General features: G+C 41.5%; 2 protein-coding genes across 3 annotated transcripts; both read right to left on the reverse strand.

The window, feature by feature from the left end:
• Positions 1–16,780: 16,780 nt before the first annotated feature.
• gpr85 (G protein-coupled receptor 85) lies at positions 16,781–20,308 on the reverse strand. Of its 2 annotated transcripts, none has more exons than XM_058626341.1 (2): positions 20,173–20,308; positions 16,781–18,807 (listed from the first exon to the last, which is right to left on the reverse strand). In XM_058626341.1, the coding sequence occupies exon 2, from the start codon at positions 18,654–18,656 to the stop codon at positions 17,523–17,525; it is 1,134 nt and encodes a 377-aa protein (XP_058482324.1). In that variant the 5' UTR covers positions 18,657–18,807; positions 20,173–20,308; the 3' UTR covers positions 16,781–17,522. The 2 variants fall into 2 exon arrangements, with proteins under 2 accessions (XP_058482324.1, XP_058482323.1); XM_058626340.1 differs by having other exon boundaries at positions 19,834–20,250.
• Positions 20,309–23,043: 2,735 nt separating this feature from the next.
• On the reverse strand, positions 23,044–24,018 carry LOC131456814 (small integral membrane protein 30-like). The gene has a single exon (XM_058625461.1). It carries the CDS (start codon positions 23,933–23,935, stop codon positions 23,747–23,749), a length of 189 nt encoding a protein of 62 aa, XP_058481444.1. The 5' UTR covers positions 23,936–24,018; the 3' UTR covers positions 23,044–23,746.
• Between the last annotated feature and the right edge of the window lie 485 nt (positions 24,019–24,503).

Consider the following 24,503-nt stretch of genomic DNA (forward strand, 5'->3'; position numbering starts at 1 on the left):
AATATAGTGGCACAGGTCATAGAGTAAATGAGGTTTCCTGCTGGTAGTGGTTGTGTATTTCAATAATAATGGAAATTTGAGTGACCACAGTAATGGATACAAAAAGATATGTGTTTTTTTTTTTTTGCCTTTTAGTAGCTACAGAAGTTATAGAATAATGAGGCTGGGAGTAGGTGGCAGACAGGAGGATTGATGTTGTCCTAATTAGCCTCTGTGCTTTGAATGCTTTATATTAGTGTATAAAGCCATGCAAACCCCAAAGCTCTCCTTTCCCCTCCTCTTGCCGTATCGTTCTCTGTCCACAGTTTGGTCACATGCTGAAGCCTCATTGTATCACTGACTGCCCTGGAGTGGTTAATTAGTTTGCATCCCATCTTTGCTAAGTTGATTTATTTCCCCTTAAATGCAAAAACACGCGTGCCTTATTAAGTCTGGCAGCTCAGAGTCAATATTTGAAACTCATTTTAAAAACATTAATGAATAGGAAAATGGTATTGGGATGCACATGCAGAGCTTTTAAAAGTGTTTTGTTTTTCTTGCAAAACATCGTGATCGGGCACTTTTCAAAAAGTAGTGTAGAATGTTCCGAAACTGAAACTATACACTGTGTTTTTGCACAAACAAATGTTCACATATATATAACTGTTCCATGCTATATTTTATTTTAGTAAGTAATATTTGCACGGTAGCAGCCGAGAATTATCGCATAACAGACTGTAAAAACATTATATACATTAACCGATGATGTGTCTAAGTGAGAGGGAAAGAGAGAGAGCGTTAGCTGGTTGAGATGTTTCGAGAGGCGTAGTGAATCTTACCCACACATCAAGTCACATTTTCAAATGTGACTTGACTTTAAAGACCACAGACACAACAAACTATGTGACCAATGTTCAATGTTTCAATCCCGAGAAAGCACAGACTAGACGATCCAGTCAAGATCTAGGACCACATACGCTTAATCAAACGATTTCAAATTTCAGAGATTTGGGATTGTATGATTTATCAAGACTTCATAATATAAGCAGCCATGGAGGTGGATGAAGTCCTGGAATCAACTTGGCTTGTACAAGTTACAGTTCTAAACAAAAATACGCAACATCCATTTCCCAGTCAACTCAGGATTTAAGTGCGATGACACTACAGGACAATTTGACCAGGTAATGTGTTCAAATCAGCCTAAAATTGGAAGGCACCCACAATTGTCAGAAGGGTCAGATTATGGATCTTTCTACATTTTCTACTCATAGCTACAGTTGACTGTGTTGACTAACGATGCTATGCACAGTTTGTGGCGCACAAATGAAAATTTAAATTGTGGACATAGTGGCTTCGTCGTTGTTATCATCGTGCACATCTCGATAACTAAAACATACATTCTTGGCTGCGACATGAAGTTATCAAACGTGAATATATGCTGTCAAAAGCAAAAGAAAAGACAAGTGTAGGCCAAGCCCCAATCTTGTACAGGCCAATTCAATTACTCCGGCCTGTTGTCTCATGCAGAATGAACTTACCAGGCAAGGGGTTACTCTGGGATGGCTCTGCTGACGACTGCCTCTTGTCTACATGATCTAATTTACTAAGACACACAGCTATTGATTGGCTTCTGCATGCCAATGGAGGAAAGCCATTTTCGATGCACTTTTGCAGTTCGCCATCTGGCCGAGGCGGAATAATAAGATATAAGACAAGGCAGGCATAAACAGTCAAGGGCACGCACCCGTATACACGAGCACGGCACGGACACACACAGGTGTGCACATGGTTCAAGGTAATTTTCTTATCGCTGTAAGCCATGATGATTAAATTGGCTGGGGCTTCAACTACATGGGTCAATAAGCACAATCAATGGCCTCCACTGTGAGAAAAGAGCCGGGGACACAGACTTGTGCATTTCAATAGCCGCAACCTCTCTTATCTGCAGGTGAGCAAGGGGGTCAAAGGGCGAGCACAGGCAACAATGCCACGTCAACATTATGCATTCGCTGTAACACTGTTTTGCTTACTGTTTCTATTCTGCACACCTTCCCCTTCCCTTACCCTTCTTCACTTAGCAATACCCAGCTTAAAGCTGTGGACACAACAATCTTATCTAGCGCTGCCTTGCTGTCAGCGAGAGTGGTCTATTTTAGGCTTTATCTTGAGCGGGGACCGGGGCGAGAGTGGTGGGCCCGAAGCCGAGCTGGTGCTCAGGGAGATAAGGCAGACAGGGACACGGTAACCTGCATGTCTGCGGTCAGGGTGGGAATGGATGAATCCCACTCCACAATCGAATGGCTTCCTTTTTGTGCTCGATGGTTTCGGATCGGGATCACACAGCTGTGGAGGGGCGGCTTACATGTCTGTTTAAAAGCAGAGTTTGTTTGAAAAAAGGACAAGGGGGGGTCTTTTTTTGAGCTACCACAACAGTGCTATTCTGTGGTGAAGACTTTCATACCATGCCATTACACATCTGGACACAGAATAAGTGCAAAGAGTAGAGTAAATGGTTTCTTTGTGCTGATTTTAAATGCAAATTAAAGCATGTTTAATGAAATCTCTTAGAGAATACTCTTTGGGGTCAGGTTATATGAAAAAAAAAAGGAACAAAAATATTCACTATGATATATTCATACAATGCGAAGTTGGTCTTGATACTGTATTAGACTTTAGGGTAACTTAAACACCTTTTTATAGCATTTTTCCACTATAGTACCACCTTGCCTCGCCTCTACACGGTTTGATTGGTTTTCCATTACAATATAGTACCTCCTCAACGTGGGCGGAGTCATCACAGCACGGCTGCATGAAACTGCTGTGACTTTGTTTTATACACTTAATTGTACAGATAGGAAATACTTTTAAATAGAATCTATTTAAAAACAACAGTTAATTTGCCTTAAAATCATTAAATATGAAATTGCAAGATATCAAGTCACAGATTAACATAAATTACACTCAATGTGTAAAACAGTATGTATCATCAAGTTGACTTGACTCACATTCTCAAGGCTTCAAGTAAAGCATCATCATCTCGTGAAAGTGCAGCTTGAAAATGTTTGTGTCATTGAATGTGAAAGTGACAAACCCGGGGAAAAAAATCCGACACGGATATTGCCTTTAATATACCTGCATTGAAAAAACCTGTGTGCACTGAGATTTGATTGGAAAAAAAAATCTCCAGTTTTGTGTAGTCGAATAACTACTCACCAAACTGACTCACAACATGCACGCGATCAGATCCCACATTTGTGAATTATTAATTACAGTCCCGTCTTCTGACTGTCTGACTTAGTCCAAGCAGCTCGGCAACCAAAGAGAGACCGAGGCCAAATCCACAGATGCACTCGCAGCGGCTCAGCTTATAGCTTGCAAAACACAATGCGGTGAGACTGCAGATGAGAATGAGAGTGTCTGTCTGAAAGTGGGAGCGGAAGATAGATGGAGGCAGAGAAACCAGATGAGACGAGTCAGAAACACTCAGGCTCTCTCCCCCTGATTGACACACTCCCTCAGACTGACAACTTCATTTTCAGAGCCATTGTGTGTCATCGTGCCAATATATTGTACATCATGAGCCACTGCACATAAAAACAATTTCCTCCTTCCTTATTTTAATAATACATTGTTTTGTCACAGACATAATCCAGCTTTGCTACACATGCTGTTTTAAAGGCTTAAATTATATCTTTACTGTGCTGTTTGCATTATTGCATGAGGCTTTGTATTGCAGTCTTTGCTCAGGGGTTTTGAGTTTGAGTAAGGACAGGGTGCTGATGATAGTGACACGGCGCACGATGAAGCGACAGCGACGACGCCTCATTGAACCACTTCACTTTTCCTAGAGAATCACCAGACAAATGCAAGCGAGTGTGAACCACCCAGGGAACAATATTTGCCCGTGTAGCTGTTGGTTAATTATCTATGAAGTCAGCCAACGAATTTCAGTCAAACCACAACATCACTCCTTTCCTTCCCGACTCTGACTCCCCAGCTCCACTGTAGAGGCACAAGTGTATTCTAGGTTTGCAATGTTGCCGAGTCCTAATGGGTCCAATTACGGAGCCCCAGACATGACATGGGGGGGAAAAGAACGAAATAGCTATAATGTGCGGATGAAAATACTAATTCATAATGTTAATATCATTCCCATGAATTTATGTTGAGAGCTGCGTCAGCAGTAAAGGGCACAAGAGGGCTGAAGCTGCACGATGGACAGAGATGGTGTGATTGAGTTTTATTTTAGGTTGGGAATGAGTTACAAAGATATTCTCAAAAGGCAACATTATTACCAAAGTTAAGTAAAGTTAGAGAGATGATTTGAACTTCCACGATCAATAACATTTAAAGGAAACATTGTTGAAACACCTCTACACAGTTTGTTTGGTTTTCCGTTACTATAGTACCTCCTCAATGTGGGCACGGCTGCATGAAACTGCCGTGACTTTGTTTTATAAGCGACACACACAAACTAGTGACTGGTGACTCGTAAAGCAGTTGTTTTTGATGTAGTGAATCATTAGAATCAGTTAATTTAAGAGATTTGTTCAGTACTTCCTCTATGACCGGAGCACAGAGTCCCTCTGACACAGTCACTGAACTGAAATACAGCGGCAGGGGTTGTGATGAGGCTCACCACTCGCGATCGCAGGCTTTGGGCAGTGCTGTCGTTAAATACACAAGACTCCGCTGTTAAATGATGCATTTTTAGACATTTCCATGAAAAAGTACCAGGTACCAGGTATTATCGCTAATGGATAAGCAAAAAAAACATGCCAAGGCGAGTAGAGTCGCACTAGTGGAAACACGCCATTAGTGATGTAGACAATAAGCTAGAACCTCATTTTCGTCTTCCGTTCTGCAATTGTCACAGTGGTACTGTACATGAAAATACACCGCGATAATATACGGTCCCTGATGACTGCACGTAGAGATCAATGTAGTTTCTCCAGCTAAGTAGACGGCTCTTATTACCTAAAATCACCATTATAACGAACCATTACTATGCAGCGGTCTAGCAAGATAACATTTGCGTCCTAAAGACCTGGTGTGTGACTCAGCTGTTCCTCTTTCTGTTTCCTAAAAGCTTTACTCACAAAGAGATGCAATTTTGTGACCTGTCATTGTGATGATGACAACTGGTAGTTTTCGTTCAGGTATTTAGTTGTAGAGTTTCAGCAAAGTGTTATTGGCAAGATGCAGGGTTGCAGCTTTCCAGCTTTGAGTCTAACAACCAACAAGCAAATGTCACTTTTTGTACCAATATGTGTTCCTGAGCCTCCAGTTCAGGCTGCCTTGCCAAGGACATGATTAATTTCAGCAATGCTGAAGGCCACGCTAATGCATATTTATGTTTGGATGGTTCCCAATTGAGCTGCAACCATCTTTTTTATCAGCCACGGTGCAAAGCGACACCGACAATTAGGATACACACAAATTAGGAACCTGTCCTTAGCCTCTCTGATCGTACATTTTCAATGGAAGGGACGTGTAATTGGTGCATCAGAGATAAAAATATTTCAAGTTTCAGTACAAAGATTGCATGTGCCAGACTGGTTTTTAAGTGTTGCTAAGCAACAACAAGAGCCAAGACCAGCATTTCCCCCCTGTTTCAAATGATTATCTTAAAAGCAGGTCCCTTGAGGACAAAAATATCTCGGTGTGTTGTTAGTGAATATTAGTCGTTTAGGGATCAAACACTTCTTCATTCCAACTAGCCTCTTTTTTTTTGTCTTTTTATCTCTTTGGATCGTTGGACAGTGAGGTGAACAAACACACACTGGTTAAATTCATAAAAAGGAACAAATGAAAGCACCCAAATTAGATGTTTGTGATCTTTAAATAATTAGTTTTTTATCTGTAAGACACTCTGACATTATTATTAACTGTCTATCCTATCACCTCCTTCATTCCAACTACCCTGTTTTTCTTTTTATCCAAGTGAAAACATGCTCTAATTAGATCGATTAAAGCCACGAATGAATGAAAGCACTAAAATTAGACGATTGATCGTCAAATTTCCACTGCAACCGCTGACGTTTCACGTCTGCGCCGACATTGTTATTCATGTACAATCCAGTCACCTCCCTGTCAGGGAACAATGAGATCAGAGCTGTGGATAAGTAGGTAATCATATCAGTGTGGCTGCCGAGCAAGCTGCTGATGGAAATGATTATAATAACACCGCAGTCCCTCCCATTTTATTTTTGCTTCAATGTTTCCCTAACTAATCCGGTGCATGCACGTTTCCCTGCCATCGCTGTACAATTGTTATATTTTTAAACTCTTTTTTTGATGGTATTATCACATCTGTAACGTTATTTCAAGTATTACTATCAGACCTGACCGAGGGAGCGTTTGTGTGTATACAGCAGCACCACAGGGGCAAATGGGGGACAAGAAGTGTTTATCTGCATCAAAAACTTCCAAACTACCTTATTTTTGCTGTTTTTTGAGTCGTAGTCCAACCTGTGTGCGTCTGTCTCGCTTTACTGTTGCTGCGTTTGTCTTGACATGAAACAAATCACTTTCTGTGTGCAGTGCGGTGTGAATATGTCACCAGCTAACGTCTCGTATAAAGTATCTTGCCAGAAAATAACTTTGGTAGAATTTGAAGTAAAAGTCTGTTTTAGAAATAAAAATATTTAAAAAAGGTGAGGTGTAAGAATTGAGCGATGGAAGCTCAGTGGTAGGGCAAATTGTCTTTCAACTGGAAGGTTGCAGGTTCAATTCCTGGCTCTGCAAGTCTATATGTGTCCTTGAGCAACACACTTAACCCCATGTTGAATGGTTGAATGGCAAAACTATAGTGTAAAGCAGCTCATCAAGACTAGAAAAGCTCTATGTAAATACAGACCATTACCAACTCTTCTTCTTCTGATTTTGTTTGGTAGTAACGAGTAACAAAGATAGTTCGAGGAAATGTAGTGGAGTAAAGTACAGATGTGTGAATGTTGTACTTAAGTACATTAAGTATTTGTACAGTGTATAGATAAATGAACTAAAAATGATGCTTGTATCATGGTGTCCTTTTATTTATGGTGTAAGTGATTGGCACATGGCTCTGCCATCACTGCTGCTAGATCTGATGTGATCCAGTGCTCATGGAAGTAATTAGAGTGAATATTCAGAATTCTGGATGTAATTTAGTCATGGAGAGCTCTTGACCCCCGCAGATGAACTGTGAGCTGTTGCACTGCTTTACAGCCACAGATATTACCTCGTTTGCAGGCCAGTGGGGGAAGAAGCAATAAAAAAGGGAGAGTGGAAGGAATTAGACCACACTTGCACTTGAAATCGTCCAGTTCGGACCACAAGAAAAAAAGATTCACCATCCGTCTTTAAACCGCCACAGTGATTTTTATTGAATTTAGCTTTAAACATTGGGGGCAGAAAACAAATCCCATTTCTTAAGTGGTCATTTTGACTGCAGTTAGAGAGATATAAGCGCTCAAATTAAGATAAAGTAGACCAAGGACAGCTTTAATGGCAAGAAATATGTTGAGAAGTTTAAGTGTGCCTGAGTGGCTTACCCTGGACATCGAAGACATCAAGTCCTGCTTGGATGTCTCTGCTGTCTGAGATTTGCTGTGATCCATAGCCTAACAATTATGATTATAGGGCCGGATTCATTTGAATTTAGTGGATTTTTAATGAGACTGAGAAAAACCCTGACTGTTTAGTTCACTTGGAGTAGTGTATGTTATAAATTATGAAATTCAGTCGCATTTTAAAAGTTGCACAATAAGTTGCATGTTGGCTTTAAATGGCTTTAAATGAGTCATTTCACAGGAAGTGAAATGAAAAAACATCGGGGGCCTGAAACTCAAAATGACCTGGGGGCCAGTGAACTTATAGTCTGGTCAGGAGGGGGCAGGTCAAGTGTGGGGGAAAAAAAAAAAGTCTAGTGATGAGAAATTAAAAGCTACACTTTAACCTTCCTACATGTGTCCCAGCACAATAATGCACTTTTGTAATACCAAACTCAGCCATGCATACATGGGCTCTGTAACACACAGTATCCATGTTATATAATGCATAACTACATCATCAGCGATCTGACTGTTTGAAGATGCATTTCCACGATGTTAGCTGAATAACTATCAGGTATTTAGCTAGAGTCAAAGTCTCTCTTTTTTTCAGCTCCTCTTCTGACCTTGAAGGCAACATGTGAGTCAAAAAGCAATGGAGGAGGAGAAGAAAAAGGTTGGAAAATGATTGTCCATATAGTTCACAGCGCTGTCTCTTTAACACACATGTATGTTCTATCTTCTTGTGTCAAAATACACAGAGAAATGAAATTATTTCCAGGTAGATGGGGATAGGGGAAGGCTCATGGGAAACAAAGTGGAAGTGGATGATAGATGTGATATAATAACAAATCACGAGGGAGGTGACTCGCAGGTCACTGTACCTAAACCTTTACAATCATGTTGATAAATGGACGTTCTGAAAGTTCTGACCTCACGACGGCTCATATCTGCCTTCCTATAACATACATGGGGTTTTAGGGGCCGTACACTAAATCCTTTTTTTTTTTCATGCAACACATTTACAATATAGAATTGCATAGTTGTGGAAAAATAAAGACGCTGGATCATGTGCAAGTGGACTAATGTGCATCGAACAGATGACACAGTATTTTGCTGCGTATTCAATTTCACGTCGTGTCCGCTATTAGAGGCAGAGCCTAATGCGATCAATATCAGCTGAATATCAATGCGAATTCCCGTCCGCACGCGTCGTGTAAACTACCAAAGTGTAATGAGACACTGCAGCTGATGTATTTCTGGGCAGGTTTTCTGTTGCCATGTGTCGCCTACAGAGATGTGCGGAGACAACGACAGCAGTGATTTAGAGGGAAACTCTCCCAGCACTGCGCTTTGTTTAGGCCGCGTGCCGCTGCTGATGACTAATGACGGCGCCTCTGTGCTGCTTTGCTCGGGGGCACCTTTTCTGTTTCCAAGACAAGTCTCCCCTGCTCTCCTCACGCCATGCAAAATGCATCTCTGGTGGTTGTCGGGTTTTACGACGCAAAATTGGAAAATGCACAATGAGTAAAACCGAAACCTAAACTTGCAGTATACATGCAAACTGGAGGGAGAGCTCTTAGGTTCTTCAAATACCAACAGAGTAATCAGTTTCTGAGAAGAAGGTGATTATATTTCTATAGCAACTGTAATTTTTCAAGGGGAAAATGTAATTTCTTCAACACAGAAGGTAGAAAATGAGTTTTTCACTGTTTATCACAGCTAAATTTAGAGATATCGCCTGCACATATGCATAAGTAGAAAGTTCAAATAGACTCTCAAAGAATTATATTTGCAGAGGCAAACTGAAATATAACAGCAAAATAAATAATAATGAACCTTTCGTTAATGTGATTTGACATTTTGCCTGTAGCGAAATTACATCCTTATCCGACAAAACAAAAGTCCATCCTTGCTACGATTTGTTACAGCAGGTTATCTCTAATTAGCAGCAAATGATGAATCATTCTATTCCCACACGCGACAGATAATAGAAAAACTATGCAATGTTCCCTTCGCCAGATCACTTGGAACTCATCTCAACAAGCTTTTTTAATTCTGTGCTCAGAGTCTAAATTCAGACAGTCTAATTACATGTTTTTGTTAAATTTGTTATAATGTGAGACTTTTAAATATGAACTTGTGTCCACTACATTCAAACCCTTGTGAAATGAGTTCACACTGTCAGGCATGACTCTCTCTCTCACAGCGTGATGAGTTTTACATCAGGATGAAAGTTGAAAGGATGGAATATGGGCACAGTTCTAGCATGGCTCGACACGGCACAGCTCGACTTTACTGTTTGTTTGTTTTTTGCTTTTCCATTAGGAATAGTACCAGGTGCTTTTTTTTAGTACCTGCTCAACAATATGCCGAACTGTAGATCAGTTAAAAATACTTAAAAGTCCTGAAAACATGCGTTAATCTCCGACATTTAGCACGGAAATTTCTAAAATCTAAATATTTAACAGAGGAGTCTGGTGTATTTAGTGACAGCGCTGCCAAATCACAAGTCGTGAACAATTTGGTGAACAAATCTTTTTGATTAACTGATTCTAATGACTCAGTACACCGTCAATAGTTTGTGTCGCGTATAAAATAACGTCAAGCCACTTTTGCCATGACAACCCCACCCACGTTGAGGAGTTCCTATAGTAATGGAAAACAACGTGCCTGAAACCCAACCCGTGTAGAGTCGAGCCATGCTGAGCCGAGTCATGCCAGAACTATATAGTGGAAAAGTGCCATAGCAGTGTTTTGGCAAAAGAAGTTAGACACTGGAGCTTTAACCTTTACAACACAATGATTTCAGCTGCTTTTTTCCATTACTATGTTAAAACATACAGTATATACAGAGGCTATATAAAATGACCATTATAGAATGTCTGATATCCTTCTTTCAGCACAACCTGAGCAATCTCATTAAACGTTCTTTTTTTTCATTTTTTACCAACTATATAAACTTTGGAAATACGTCACAGTTCAAAGTTCACTTGGCTCATTTTTATGCACAAAAACAAAAGAAAAAAAAGGGTTATTTTGTGACTTCTGCACAACACGATATAAAATGAATCATATCTTTGACTGTTGACATAAGAAGACGAAAAAAAACTCATTTTTTTAAAAGCCTGAATAAACACACACACCCAGGACGTCCATATAAGGAGCTGTGTAGTATTCCCACGGCAATTTACCAAGGGTGCACCTGCGGCCTTTGCCTTATTTGCAAGAAACATTGTAGAAAAAAGTGAAACTTTAGGTTGTCAAATGAGCGCAACTGCTGTTAAAAACACAAAAAGATCAAAAACATACACATTATACACTCCCCCCATGTTGTCACTCACGTAGATGAAAGTGACTTTTCCAACACACACATTTATACATAGAAAATGCAGATATAACAACAAATAAACAAGAAACAGTCAAGTCGAGTATCAGTCCAGCCAGGTATCATCAATCAACACTGCCATCGATGTTATTTGACAAATTAAGATGGATGCCAAAAATGTGGTAGCAGCGTCACAGCATTGATTTTTGGGGATTTTTTCTCTCCACAAATAGAGCTCAAACACTGAGAGTTTAAAATGTTCAGTCTCAGGCTAGAAATTGCTGCCTGTCACCATTTCAAAGTCCCGTTTTCAGCCACTTTTTCCACCAGCGGTCACAAACACACGCATCCATTATCTGTCAACTTTATAACTACGGTGAATTAAACAAAAAAAACTCTCGCACCGCATTGATTCTGTCGTCTCCGTCTCTGTTTTGGAGAGATGAAGAGTTGCGTCCCTGCACATTTCTGCTCTGTTCTGATATCATAAGCAGCACAGATATAGTATACGTGCGGGGAGAAGCAGGAAGAGGAGAAAACTCACTCGACTGAGCCTTTGAGAGTGTGACAGGCCTGACTCACAAGAATGAGATGTTTCCAAAAATAAAGGACGGAGGGAGAAAGAGGGACAGCGGAGGAGAGAGAGAGAGAGAGAGAGAATGTGCTGAACAGGCTGGAACACAAGAAAACGAGTGGATTCTCTTGCTGCAAAAGCCCCTGGATTCATCACAAAACATGCAGGATTAGTGGAAACAAATTCCCTGTACAAACACAACCAAACACTTTCCACAATTGCAATGGCGCAAAAGTCTATTGAAGGCAACCTCACAACACAACACTTAAAAAAAAAGAAAAAAAATGAAAAGATTAAATCATCCAAGCTTTAAAAAAAGGCCCACTAATAAAATCCTTCATCAAGTTCAGCTTAGATCTCTTTAAACATGTATTTTCTTTTCTCCTCCGGGGGCAGATGTGCCCCCACTGGGAGCAGATGTAAGCAGTCGGTTAGATGATGTAAACAGGCAGAATAATGTATGTTTGGCTTTTCATCATGTGGCACACTGCCCTCCGCAAACGCAACACTAGGAGAGCATGGTCGTCGCTGCCTCCTCGCAGCAAAAATCATATTAATACTCTGAAAACCCCCCTGTGAGCTCGATAGCTACTTCACAATCTTTTAGTTTGTTTGAAAAAAAACAAAAAAACCCTGGTTGTTCGTGCCAATTTAAACCTGGAAGCTGGCTCTTGTTAGCGAAACAATAAACATGGAATAGATGAGTATCCTCTTCACTGGAGGAGAAACCAACAACAGCAACCAAAATGATCACACTCTATTCAATTTTCATGTGACCCAAATATTTCCTTTCCTTTATGTCAACTGTGTGTGTGTGCGTGCGTGTGTGTGTGTGTGTGTGTGTGTGTGTGTGTGCGCGTGCCGCCTGGTGGAAAAGATGATTATCTCAACACACTTGCACAGAGACACAGACGGCATGAGACCAACTGGCTCGTGATTGGTCAGGCTCCTCAAATCTGGAGTGCTGAAGAATCCCCCTCACAAACGCCATGCCAAGTCGCATTCATTATCAATCAGACGACGACAACAACAATTGGGGTTTGTAGCAACGGGATGGCAAGGTATGGCATCCCTTTTAATCTTGCATGAAAGACATGGGTAATCCCTGTCGGAGGATTATTCTCCAACCAGAACTCTCTCTCTTGACATATTATTCCAACTTCCTGTACACGCGCTTCAGCACTAACCCACCCCACTGGTGATCCATCACTCGTCCTGACCAGAGGTGGTTTACTCTTGATTCCTCCACTTTCAACCCCAGAGGATTTAACAGAAATCCGTGTCAGCCTCCATCCTGACCTGTTCCCCAAACGGCCTGCGGTGGCAGCTTCTGCCGCTTAAACCATCGATTTAAGAGTCCAATACTAACTAATCACAGCACACTGTACATAATGCACCTGTAGATATTGTGCAGTCACTCGAATAAACATAAACATGAGACCCAATGTCTAACCCTCGTAGGAAAACACTGGTCAATGTGTTCAATGGAGTCTAATTAATACATTGTACACGCTGTACCTTTAAACCGATAATGCAGCCCCAAAAAAAAGAAGATATATACATATAAGAGCATAAACCAGAGCATAGCCCAGATCTACCTTCAAGCACAAATCACTGCTTGATAGAACCCAAACTAAGTTGTCCTTCTAAAAAGTGTGTTCCTGGCAGATTTCAAGAGAAAGTATCCATCCAGTGAATCCCATATTACAGGAGAGGGGGGGGGACGACTGTTTAAATATGTAAGATGGAACCTTTGAAGCTCTATACTCAGTTAATTCAATTAATATTTAAAGCAGGGATATTCTTTATGAAAAAGAGTTGTGGGGGGGGGGGGGCAGATATAATAGCTTGTCTGACAATAACTCCCGCCTCCCCCAAGGCATTGAAATCACCATTATTGTGTGTGTGTTTTTGACCTTCTCGCCTCCTGCGTCTTTACCTAATTTCCTCTTACAATTCGCTTTCTAAGGGACATGTTACATGTGCTATTATTGCGCTTATTGCGACAACAATGCATGCATTTGGACTTCCTTGGCATGAGCTGAAAAAAGGGGATGTGAATGTAATTCATTTCTTTCTGCACATGTATCTCCTCCAAATTACAATCAGCTTCAGAGAGGCACTTTGTGAAGTGAGGTGAAAGTGATTTGCTTTTCTTTGTCCCCGATGCTTTTGTTTTTTTTGTGTGACAGGCAAACAATGGGACGCGAACGGATGCGGAAAACGGACAAAATACGGACATTAACATTCATTTGTACAGCAGCTCTGACTCTTTTGGCGTCACAGACACTCTTTTTTAGAAAAAGAAAATCCTGCATCCTGCAGCTGCAAACTCAGAACATTTAAAAAAATAATAATAATAATGATAATAATAAACCAACATCCAACAGAAAAGCCAAAGAAATCAATTCCATGACACAAAAACAAAGCACACACCGAGCCATTATATTGGCAGCTCTGCTCTCAAGTGATCATACATCCAAACAAATATGCAAAGCATAAGGAAGCGTTTCCTTTTCTTTTTCTTCTTGAGTAGCTTGTCAGAAGATTGAATCAACCACTCTGCACTAACCCTTTCTGCACTTTAATTAAGGTTTGGCGTGCATTGTGCAAATAGAAGAAAACAAAATGCACAAGAGTGCAGGGAGGCTCATATATGAGAATCCCTCCTTCTATACAAAGCCAATGTTTCCCTGTCAACAGATGATATTTACTGAAATTACAGCCAGCAAATGAGGGCTAGGGTGAGATGGGGGTTCCCCCCCCTGCCCCCCCAGCCCATTGTCTATTAAAAAACATCAATTGTATGCACAAATCTGAAAAGATACAAGGACAGTGAAACCAAATTAGGCATGGTTATTATTCATTGGCAAAATTCAATAGAGAAATCCCAGCTCTGATCAATAGTGATCGAAACACAAACACAATGTTCCAATGCACAGTAGACAGCATCATTATTATTATTATTTCAGTAATTAACAACATGTTTTTCTATCTTTCTCAGGCGAGACGGTGGAATGACAACACAGAGCTCGTCTGCCAGGATGAACCACACTGAAGCTCGACCACCGAGACGTGGAGAGAAAGTGGAAGTGAATATGTGAAAGAAATGTGTCAGAAGTGACACCACTCAGTGATTTACATATACGAAATGAAGCATGACTATAACGTAAGTGCGACGTTACGTGCAGCACAGTATTCGGCACACCTGTTCAAAAATTCAATCTCGCCGAATGCTGTCGCTCGTGTCATCGCCGATGATTTCCTCATTCATCCACCGCGGAATCTCACGTAGCCATGCATACATTTCCGCGAAAAATCAGTAGAACATAATGGACAAAACGGTAAGAGAAGAGCAATCATGTGAAAAAGAAAGCAGAGCTCACAAAAAAGCATCCAAATTGCCAGAATCATGAGTCATACATAATGTGTCCATAATAGACATTTCTCATCATCAGCAGTATACCTGCAGAGTGTTTACAAGCCATTTCAGCATCATGTGTCATGTTTTCAGGCACCAAGGGTACGGTCATTATTTAATTGTCTCATTTTAGCAGAGAAGGAAAAACAACAAATCAAAAATGTCACTCATGAATCGTTTGCTCTTTCATTATCAGACATGATCATCAACATTGCAGAGAAATACCACTCAATGTAAGAATATAGACATTTTTTTTTAGTTAATGCAAAATGAATGGATTGTTTATCTTAAATGACGCTCGCCATTTTTGCCCGTTCATTTCCAATGCAGCCACACACCAATGTGACCTTAACAAGGGGAGAATAAGACACACCACTATGTCGTTTGTGGCTACAGGGCTGAGTGTGATGTTATTCATTAGTCCAGAGTGGTTTGCTGTCATACCAAATGGGACTTGCATATATTACATCTGAAATTCAGTGGTATTCCCCTTTAACACAGAATGGAGGGAGAAAAAAAACCCTGCAACAGTGAATGTGCCCAAGGATATATTATTCCCATTAAATGTCAACCTCACTTCGCATTCACTGACATGGTTTAGCACATATTCGATCTTGACAAGGTGTCCTAAGGACTCAGAAGACAGAGAGGAGGGTTTCAAAGGACACATGTGAAAATGTTAACATTTTCTTTTATAAAAAGGACTGTTGGCAAGAGCTCAAATTACATTTAAAGAAAAAAATATTGGTCATTTCAACACAAAATATGTTACCAGAATGTGGATTGTGATATGTGAGAGATTATTTATGGGATTAAAAGATCAGCACATGTTTTCCAGCGGTTACTGTGAGATTGAGAGAAAAAAAAAAAACATTTTTGCAAAATTGAAACTTTGTTTATTTTCAAAAAAAGCAACAGATTACACAGTTAACTTTCAGCAAATGCAATCCTAACTGAAACGCGTACCCACAGTTGGTACGTCGAAAAATGAAAGACTCACATACTTACACACAATCTATCTATAATATACAAAAAAGAATACATAATAAATAGTAAAATGGCCACAAGAGATAAAAGTAAGTCATTGAAAACAATCAGTAGAGAGCAAATGTAGGGAAAGTAGAAACAAGACGGTGTGCCTTAAATGTCTTTCTTGTTTTTTTTTGTTTTGTTTGGTTTTTTTTTATCCTTTTACATTTTTTACAAATTGTGCAAGAGTTCATACTAAGGCTCTGGTCTTGAAGTGACTGTTGTTTGATCCACACAGCACACGAGCTCTGACACACACACACACGCACACACGCACGCGCACACACACGCACGCACGCACACTCCCTGTGCTCTGAGCACACTGTGGGGTGTAGCAAACCACTGCAGAATAAAAATGGGCTGCTCAGTGTATGGCCTGTGATGCTCATGGGAGTGGACCAGCTTCTTTTCTTTTTTTTCTTTGTTAAAAAATGGACATGCACTTCACATTGTTTTGAAAAAGAAATAAAACTCCCCCTTTTTGCATCTGCAAGAAAAAAACAACCTTTTTGGGAATGAGTTAAATAAAAACAAAACAATCTGGTAGCATGACTATCATAACCATTAAGGCAAGAACACCCGGAGTGGCATCAGCAATACTGTAACAATATGGTAGTGTTTAGGTACATGGATATAATGAAACATGTAACTACTTCTTCAATGTCTTTTTTTTTTAAGCACATAAGAGTTCTTATTGAAACCAAGTTTTTTTTTTTCTTTTTTTCTTTTCAATCCAAACATCATTTCACTTTTTTTTTTGTAAAAGGTGATAAGAAAATAACAATGCCTGACACTAGGGACATAATGGATTGTAAAACTACAAGAAATCAATTCTAGTCTTTATGTCGCAACTTCAAAAACCACACATTGTAACCACACCGCCGCCCCGCCCCCCACCCATTGTTAATCCCCCCCGCCCAGGAAATGGAAAAAAAGATCATCACTTACATTAAAACCATTTTATCCTCTTGAGATGGTGTATTCCGACAGTTTTTCTTACTTACAGCGATTGTGTAGTCTGTTGCAAATTAAAGCATTCACTGTTTAGTTTGGGAAAAAAGAAGAAAAGGAAAAATAAGTTGTCCTTGCAATGCAACCGGCAACTGTTGACCAAAAAAAAAGAAAGCATCTTTACATCTTCTTTTTAGTGCAACTCTTAAAATGTAAAACATTTCCAGTGATTCCTTGAGAGGTACTGTTTGTTTTTGACGCTGTTGTTGTTTTTCTTTTCTTAACTTTTCATATTTATGTAATTCACACCTCACAAATTATCCAAAGAAAGAAGTCATGTTATCATTGTTCGCTCAATTTGTTGTTGTTTTTTCTCTCTTTTTTTTCAGCTTTTTGCTTCTCTGCATTGGCTTGGCCTTCCACAATGTTACTAGAACATAAACACAGGAGGCATTCCCATTCCCTTCAGCCTCCACGTTTGATATATTTCATATTCAATCAACCCCAGCAGAGCCTCGTGATTGGCAAGTCCACCTTCTACCTCGGAAAACACTGTAAGGAGGAGAAGGAGGAACAGGAGGAGAGACTGGAGGATGAAGTGAAGAGAGATAGATAGAGTGCGCTGTACAGTGGGATAGAGCCCAGCAGATCAAGATCAATCAGGGAAATTGAGACATAAGATGAGAAAAAAAACCCACAGCAAAACCTTCATATAACGCAGTAAGGTTCCCTTGGTAACCTGGATTTTCTGCAGTAGAGGAGCGTGGTGCTGAAGCAGCGCCGCAGCTCCCTGTTGGAGAAGATGCAGATGAAAGGGTTGACCCCAGCCTGGGCAAAGCTCATCCACACGGCTGCCGTCAGGTAGCCTCCAGGGACTACAGGGCCCCTCGCAAACACCCGCCAGTAGCAGGCGACCAGATAGGGCCCCCACAGCGCCAGGAAGAAAAACGTCATAATGTAGAACATCCTACTAATCCTCTTCTCTGTTTTGAATTCATCCAACACCAGTAGACGCCTGCGGCCTGCTGCGTTGCTGTTCTGCCGGATGCCCAGCAAAGTTGGCGGGGTGGGGCCGCGACCGAATCCGGCCAGCCAGTTGGCCGCTGCCTGCCCACTGGCGCCTGGCCCGTGAAAGGTCCAGTTCTGGCTGACGGCAGGCACAAACTGGACAGGCTTCATCTTTCGACGGTCGTGGACGAAAAAGATGAGCTTGAGGTAAACCAGCTGTGTGGCCAGGAGGATAAGTGCCAGGAGGAGCATGAAACCCAGCGAATCATTCGCCCTGAAGGAACGGTGCTGGAATGTGCACTGGTCCTCCTCCCGTATAAAAGAGTACGTCCCTACGTCTAGCACCGGAGGGAATGCCATAGCCACTGACAATGTCCACACCATGCAGATGACCGCCAGACAGGTCCAGAACGTCAGCCTCTTGGTGTAAAAGCGGTGATGAGCGATGGCAAGGTAGCGAGTGACACTCACACAGAAAAGCATGAACGCTGTGTGGAAACAGGAGAGCACACCCAGGAAGGCGATCACCTTGCACGTCAGCGTGCCGTAGGTCCACGCGGATCCATTCTTGACCGACGTGAAGACGAAGGGGAAACAGATGGCGGAGCGCAGGATGTCTGAGGCGCACAGGTCCAACAGGAAATAGTATGGCGCGCGGTGCAGGCTCTTATCTTTGACCAGCAGGATGGAGATCAGGAGGTTTCCGACCACACCGACTCCGATGATGAAACCAAGAGAGGTCAGTTTGAGGAACGTGGCGAGAGGAGAGACATTTTGCAAGATGGTGTGGTCCCCTGCATGGCTATAGTTCGCCATAGATGGAGGAGGGATCATAAAGATAGCGGAATAGCTTCAGCCAAGTATCATGATCTAGAGGTGGCAGGCGGAGGTGTTACATCCATTTGGTGGTGTGCTTTGAAGAGGTTTCCAGGCATAAAGGCAACCTCTCCGCTAAGGCATTCTTTGTTCCTTTGTCTCATCACACCTACAATAAAAAAAAGGAAAAAAAGAAAAGAGAAATTATCCACCCATCAGCATCCAGTCGTACACAACAGCTGCATTGTTTTCAACAGCACAATTATCACTGTTCGTCTGCCTCTGTCATTTATGAGCTTATTTTCCTCTATATTTTAATAATTAAAGTGGCACACAGTTCCACAGCTGTGCCTCAGCCTGGACTCTTGCTCCACAGACACAAACACAGACAGGCAGACGGTGATGGAGCTTGAATCAGACCAAACCATTAATCCGTGACAGGATTTTTTTCTTTCTTTCTTTCTTTCTTTCATGTGGAATGTCTTGAACAAAGTCACCATGGTGGCCAAAGGAAAAACGCACACTTAAGCCTTAATTGTGTCACAAAAGACGCATTCAAGAACCAATCCGGACCCAGTACCACAAAGAGCTCGGGTTTTGGGGGACATTCTTTTGGACCTTTTTTTTTTCTTTTTCAGCGCACTGTGAAGACATGATGAGAAATGCAGCCCAAAAGAAAAAGAAAAAAATCTTGTTCACACCCTTCGCCCTGCAGAACAGAACAGAACACAACAGAGGAAGGCTCTCTGAAGCCGCGGATGCCTTGAATAAACTTGCCCTGCCTTTTACATGCAGTGTGGAAAATCGACGGAGGGCGCGAGCATCATCATCACCATCATCATAATAACGCATCGGTGTTTTTGTCTGATTAAAGGTTAACTGGATTACGGGTCGTATGTTAATAAGCAGTGTTCTCATTAGCGCCGGTTACTGAGGAAGCCTCCATTTTACAGATCATCTTGCATATTATAATAACAGGCGACAAAGACTTAAGATAAACATGACTCTAACAGTCCGCATTTTGGACATGAATCTATGCGCGGGTGTGTTTGGATGGGAATTGTTTAGAAGTGACAATAACAAACCAGGCAATAAGAATATTACGCAATAAAAAGATTTATACATCTGTTAATAACATGATGACATGGGCTTAAACCTGCGCTGGTGCCCGATTTCGTTCCGTGTCTGTACTTACGCGTTTTTTATGCGTCCTCCGCTTGCCAAGTCGAGTGTTTCACGCGCGTTCGGATCCGCTGGGTTTCGGTAAAAAAACGCAGGAGCAGGAGACATTCATCGTGCTCGCGTAGCGGATCTGCGAGTCCATGAGATAAGGATAATCTCCATGTATATGTCCCCGCTATGAAATGAACCAGAATCGCAGCCGCCACACAAGACAAGGCCAAAAAAAGAGATGGAGGAGAGGAGGAAAAAAAAACCCGAAAAGGAGAGCGAGAGAGAAAGAGAGCGACGAGGAGGAGGAGGAGGAGGAGAGGAGGAGAGGGGGCAGCCGATCACGAGATCGTTCAAATCCTACCTGTTGATAATCCTGTTTCGTGTCCCTTCTTGGTGTTATTCGCATTGCACTGGTCTCGCTTTTTTTTCGTTTTTTTTTGTGCTGTTTCAAAAAAGCCTGGTTTGTTGCCTGTCCCCCTTTTTTCTCTCTACCGCCGTGAATATCCTCCTGTAAACGGGGCCCAGTGCGCATGCGCTCTGCATCCCTATTTGTGATCCAAGACGCGTCTCGTCTCTTGTTGCAGCAGCAGCAGCAGCAGAAGCAGCAGCTTCGTCTCTCTCTCTCACGGTAACATCTGTTCAAATAGGGCTGTTGTTCGCCGGTAACGCATTCCCTCTGGTAACGTTTGATCCTGCGTGGTTCGTAATGATTTAGTTCAGTTTTTATTTAATTGAACTACTTTTAAAGAACACACACACAAACACACACACTCACCAGCCACTTAATTAGGTACAGATGGATAAAGTTGTTCATATCATGACCATATAAGGAAGTGTCATATGTTACGTATTACAGATTACTCGGATTAAATATGTATTATTTACTTGCAAAAGTAATTATTGTTTATTGTTATTGTTTTTTATTGAATTTATAATAGGATTCAACATTGCGATTACTATTAATAATCATCACCCCCATCCAGAGTAAATCCCACCCTACTACAGCCTGTCTGGCCCATACATTTAAAGGAAATGTATAAACATGTAAATATAACAATGATAAAGCAGCGCCAAATATTTAGATATGGCAATTCTGAGAGGGAGAAAAACAACAGTAATTATTTACATTGCTATGTCTTGTTTTGGAACTGAATCCACTTTATTGAAACACAAATGAGCAAACATGGCAGCCTCTCAAAGCAAAAATCTGTTTCTCCCAACTTTTCCTACTTGGACTTTGATTAGTATCTGCAGTTTTTGGTTGTTGTTTCATTTGCTATAAGTAATAATACCATTATCGCTGTTTTGCAAAAAATAATAATATCCCACTGTGTAACACATCCAACACAGACTATTATGCAGCCAAAGATAGTCTTCTGCACACCTTGGTGGTCACTTCTGTTCATTTAAATTACCGTTGCCTTTCTGTAAACCCTAAAAATTGAATTGTTGTCCATGAAAATCCCAGTGGATCAGCAGTTGCTGAAATATTTAGAGCAGCCCATGTGGAACCAACAACCATGCCAATGTCCAAAATCACTTAAATCATCTGTCACAGTCTCAATGCTCTCAGTGCAGGTCATCTTGACCATGTCTACATGCATAAACACCCTGTGTTGCTGCCATGTGAGTGGCTAGTTATACATTCATACATGCATGAACAAGCAGTTGTACCTAATAAACTGGCTGGTGAGTTTATATATATTGTATGTGTGTGTTGCAAACAGTGTCCTCTTGAGAACCTATTAAAAAAAACCCACTCTTGTTTCTGTCCTCGTTTTGCAAATGCTTCGCTCACCCCACACTCAGCAGTAATGTCAGCCATTATGTAGCCCACAAAGTGACGTTCACCTCGAGTTAGAACGACTTCCCCTGTACTGTGTACATGCATAATTGACTAGCACTTTGTGCACTGTTGTTCAATTCTGTCCGGACAGCATGATAAATTCATGGGATTTGATTTCTCATGTATGGAGAGAGAGCTGTGATGCCGTGAGCAGTGTAACAAGTGAGCAGCAGCGCCATTTAATCAGCCATATGTATGCACGGCGAACACATGACGCAGGTTTGCACAGCCATTGTTCTTAAAACACTGCGTTAACCCTTCTCAAATAAAACTGGTTATTGCCTAAACTAAACCGAACCAATATTCAAATCTTAGCCAGTTCCTCAGATATGAGGCTCTACCTCACTAGGACCATGTTTTGGTTCTTAATACTGCGGTTGACAAGGTCAGCGTTCAAAAAGGAAACAAATATAATTACACAACAGTGACACTGGCTTTGCTTGCTGACGTTTAAAGCATTATGTGGACGAAATGTGTTGCTGCTATATCATTTGATACAACTTTCACAAGGTAGGAGGACAATGTGATCTGTGCACACTTGTATTTGTAATTCCGTCACCAAATATCAGAGACATGACAAGGCCATTCACTGTCAGACAATGGAGACAGTCACTCGGGGCTATTAGTACAGGATATGGTACAATTACTGCGCCTTCTGCCACTCAACCCTGACTCAAGGAAAATGTAATTGAATGCACTTTGATGCATCATCATCATTCCAGGGTAAGTGGATTTTTACTCATGGTAGTCAATCAATTGTTGCCCAATATAGCCTAAAATGAGCATTATTGTTATTTGAAGAAGAAGACGAACCAAGTAATCAGCTAATCTGCTTTTGGCCATTTTGTAAAAATTTATTGGCATCAGTTGATTATTATCTCAGCACTAAAACTTCACTTTTCCCAATCCTGGCCCTCAGGGACTCACCGACCCTGCATGTTTTAGATGTTTCCCTGCTCCAACACACCTGATTCCAATGGTTGGCTCGTCATCATCATCATCATCATCAAGCTCTTACTAACAACCTGTTCATTTGAATCAGGTGTGTTGTGGCAGGGAAACATCTAAAACACGCAGGGCACAGGATTGGATTGGGAAACACTGTATTATCTGATGCATGTATTGGATATTTCAATTAGTTTTTTGCTGGAATATAAAGTCAACAACTTTGTGTATCAGTTGTTATCACAGTGAGACTGTCATATTTTATCAGACGGGGGGGAAAACAGCCAAACCTATTGTACTAAAAAAGGCTTAAGATAAAGGCACTGGCCTTAGAAAAAGTAGAAATGAAATACCAACATGATACAAGACCTTTTTATATTAACTTAATTCCATGTCGCTACCGTTCAGAAACAGAACACAGCACAACAGAAATACAAAACACGCTTTTTAAGTAGTTTTAATTTTCATACTGTAACTTGACCTGTGTATTTTTAATACACTTGATTGAACTTGTAATTGAGTACATTGTACATGGATGATAAGACTGTGTATGTTCCACATGTGGCCATGAAAACAGTCTTTCCTCGCCTTGTGAAAGAAAGAGGAAGAGGGCATGGAGTTCTCATTCAAACATCACGAGCATGAAATGAGGTGAGCATCAGATATATCTGTTTAATCTCGGTAAAGCAATGTCACGCTTCATTAGCACAAAGAAAGCCACACTTCTGTCACTCCTCACACTTGTGATGCTTCACATGATGGCGATGTTGTGTTGCCTCCCCATTGCACACACAAAACAAACGCACACACTAGGAAATCACAGTGGTTACTTTAAGCATGGAAAACATGCTCAATATGCAATTGAAGCATCTTCATAACAACATACAAGTGCAAAAATCTATTCAGGCAACTGTGTTTGGTCCTTCTTCTAATGACAGTTCCTGTTATTTGGACTTCCTGGATGGTTCCCTTCCCCCCATCAGAGTGCACGTGGTTCCCCCTCAGTTTTGAAGCATCGATTCCAATAAGGCACGTTTCTTATTAGTCGCTTTATTGACACAATCCTTGTCCAGGGGTTCATGTGAGAACAACCAGGGAAGGCATTCGTGCGGTGGATGGAAACGGGAGCGGACAGTGTCGTGCGTCACAGCTGCTGGTTTCGCCTACGTGCGTACCAGCCGAGGAGTGCGCACAAACCCACCACTGCCACAACGGTGCCAAGGAGCATGGCCAGCGCGTCCCCCGCGTCGTAAGCCTCCGCCGGTGGGATCAGAGAGAGAACGATGAGCCACACAATCGCAGCAGCGTCTGTGAGTTGAAGTCTCAAGTCCATGGCGAGTTTGTTTTATTTTTCCTGCTCTTGACTGTCGAGGGAAGCTGAAGCGCCTGCGTCAAAGTCAGGTGACAAGCTGCGGCGCGCCCGGACTTCCTGGTGCGCTCAGCCAATCACAGAGCCACTTACATCCTTCTCTTTGTGTGTGTGTGTTTGTGTGTTTAAAGAGTCATTTTATAATCCAGCAGGCGAGTGTCCTGTGTTGGCACACAGTTGACCACACATTTATGCTCTGCTGTTAATTGATTTGTTTCTCACAGATCAAATGAAAGTGCAGCCTCATCCTCCCAACTGTAATTATCCTCCAAGTGGATTACCAGAGTCGATCCAGCTGACAGGCTGTCAGTGCTTCTTGTCACTGGCCCTCAGGCCCTGCTATAAACAAATTAGGCTGTTTTACACCAGTCCAGGCTCATCAGTCGCTCTGGTGTGACGCATGATATTCCCTCTGAAGACAAACACGTGTTGACGTGCACAGAATATCACTGTAGCTTACATGTTGCACACTTGTTGGTCAAGGTCAGACCAGAAGAAGAAATGAGCTTTACAGCCGTAAGTTCCTGCACCA

The sequence above is a fragment of the Solea solea genome, chromosome 3 (assembly GCF_958295425.1).
Source record: "Solea solea chromosome 3, fSolSol10.1, whole genome shotgun sequence".
Classification (NCBI taxonomy): domain Eukaryota; kingdom Metazoa; phylum Chordata; class Actinopteri; order Pleuronectiformes; family Soleidae; genus Solea; species Solea solea.

Coding starts and splice junctions, on each gene's coding strand:
- LOC131456814 (XM_058625461.1), bottom strand. CDS start 23,935: ATGGACTTGAGACTTCAACTCACAGACGCTGCTGCGATTGTGTGGCTC.
- gpr85 (XM_058626341.1), bottom strand. CDS start 18,656: ATGATCCCTCCTCCATCTATGGCGAACTATAGCCATGCAGGGGACCAC.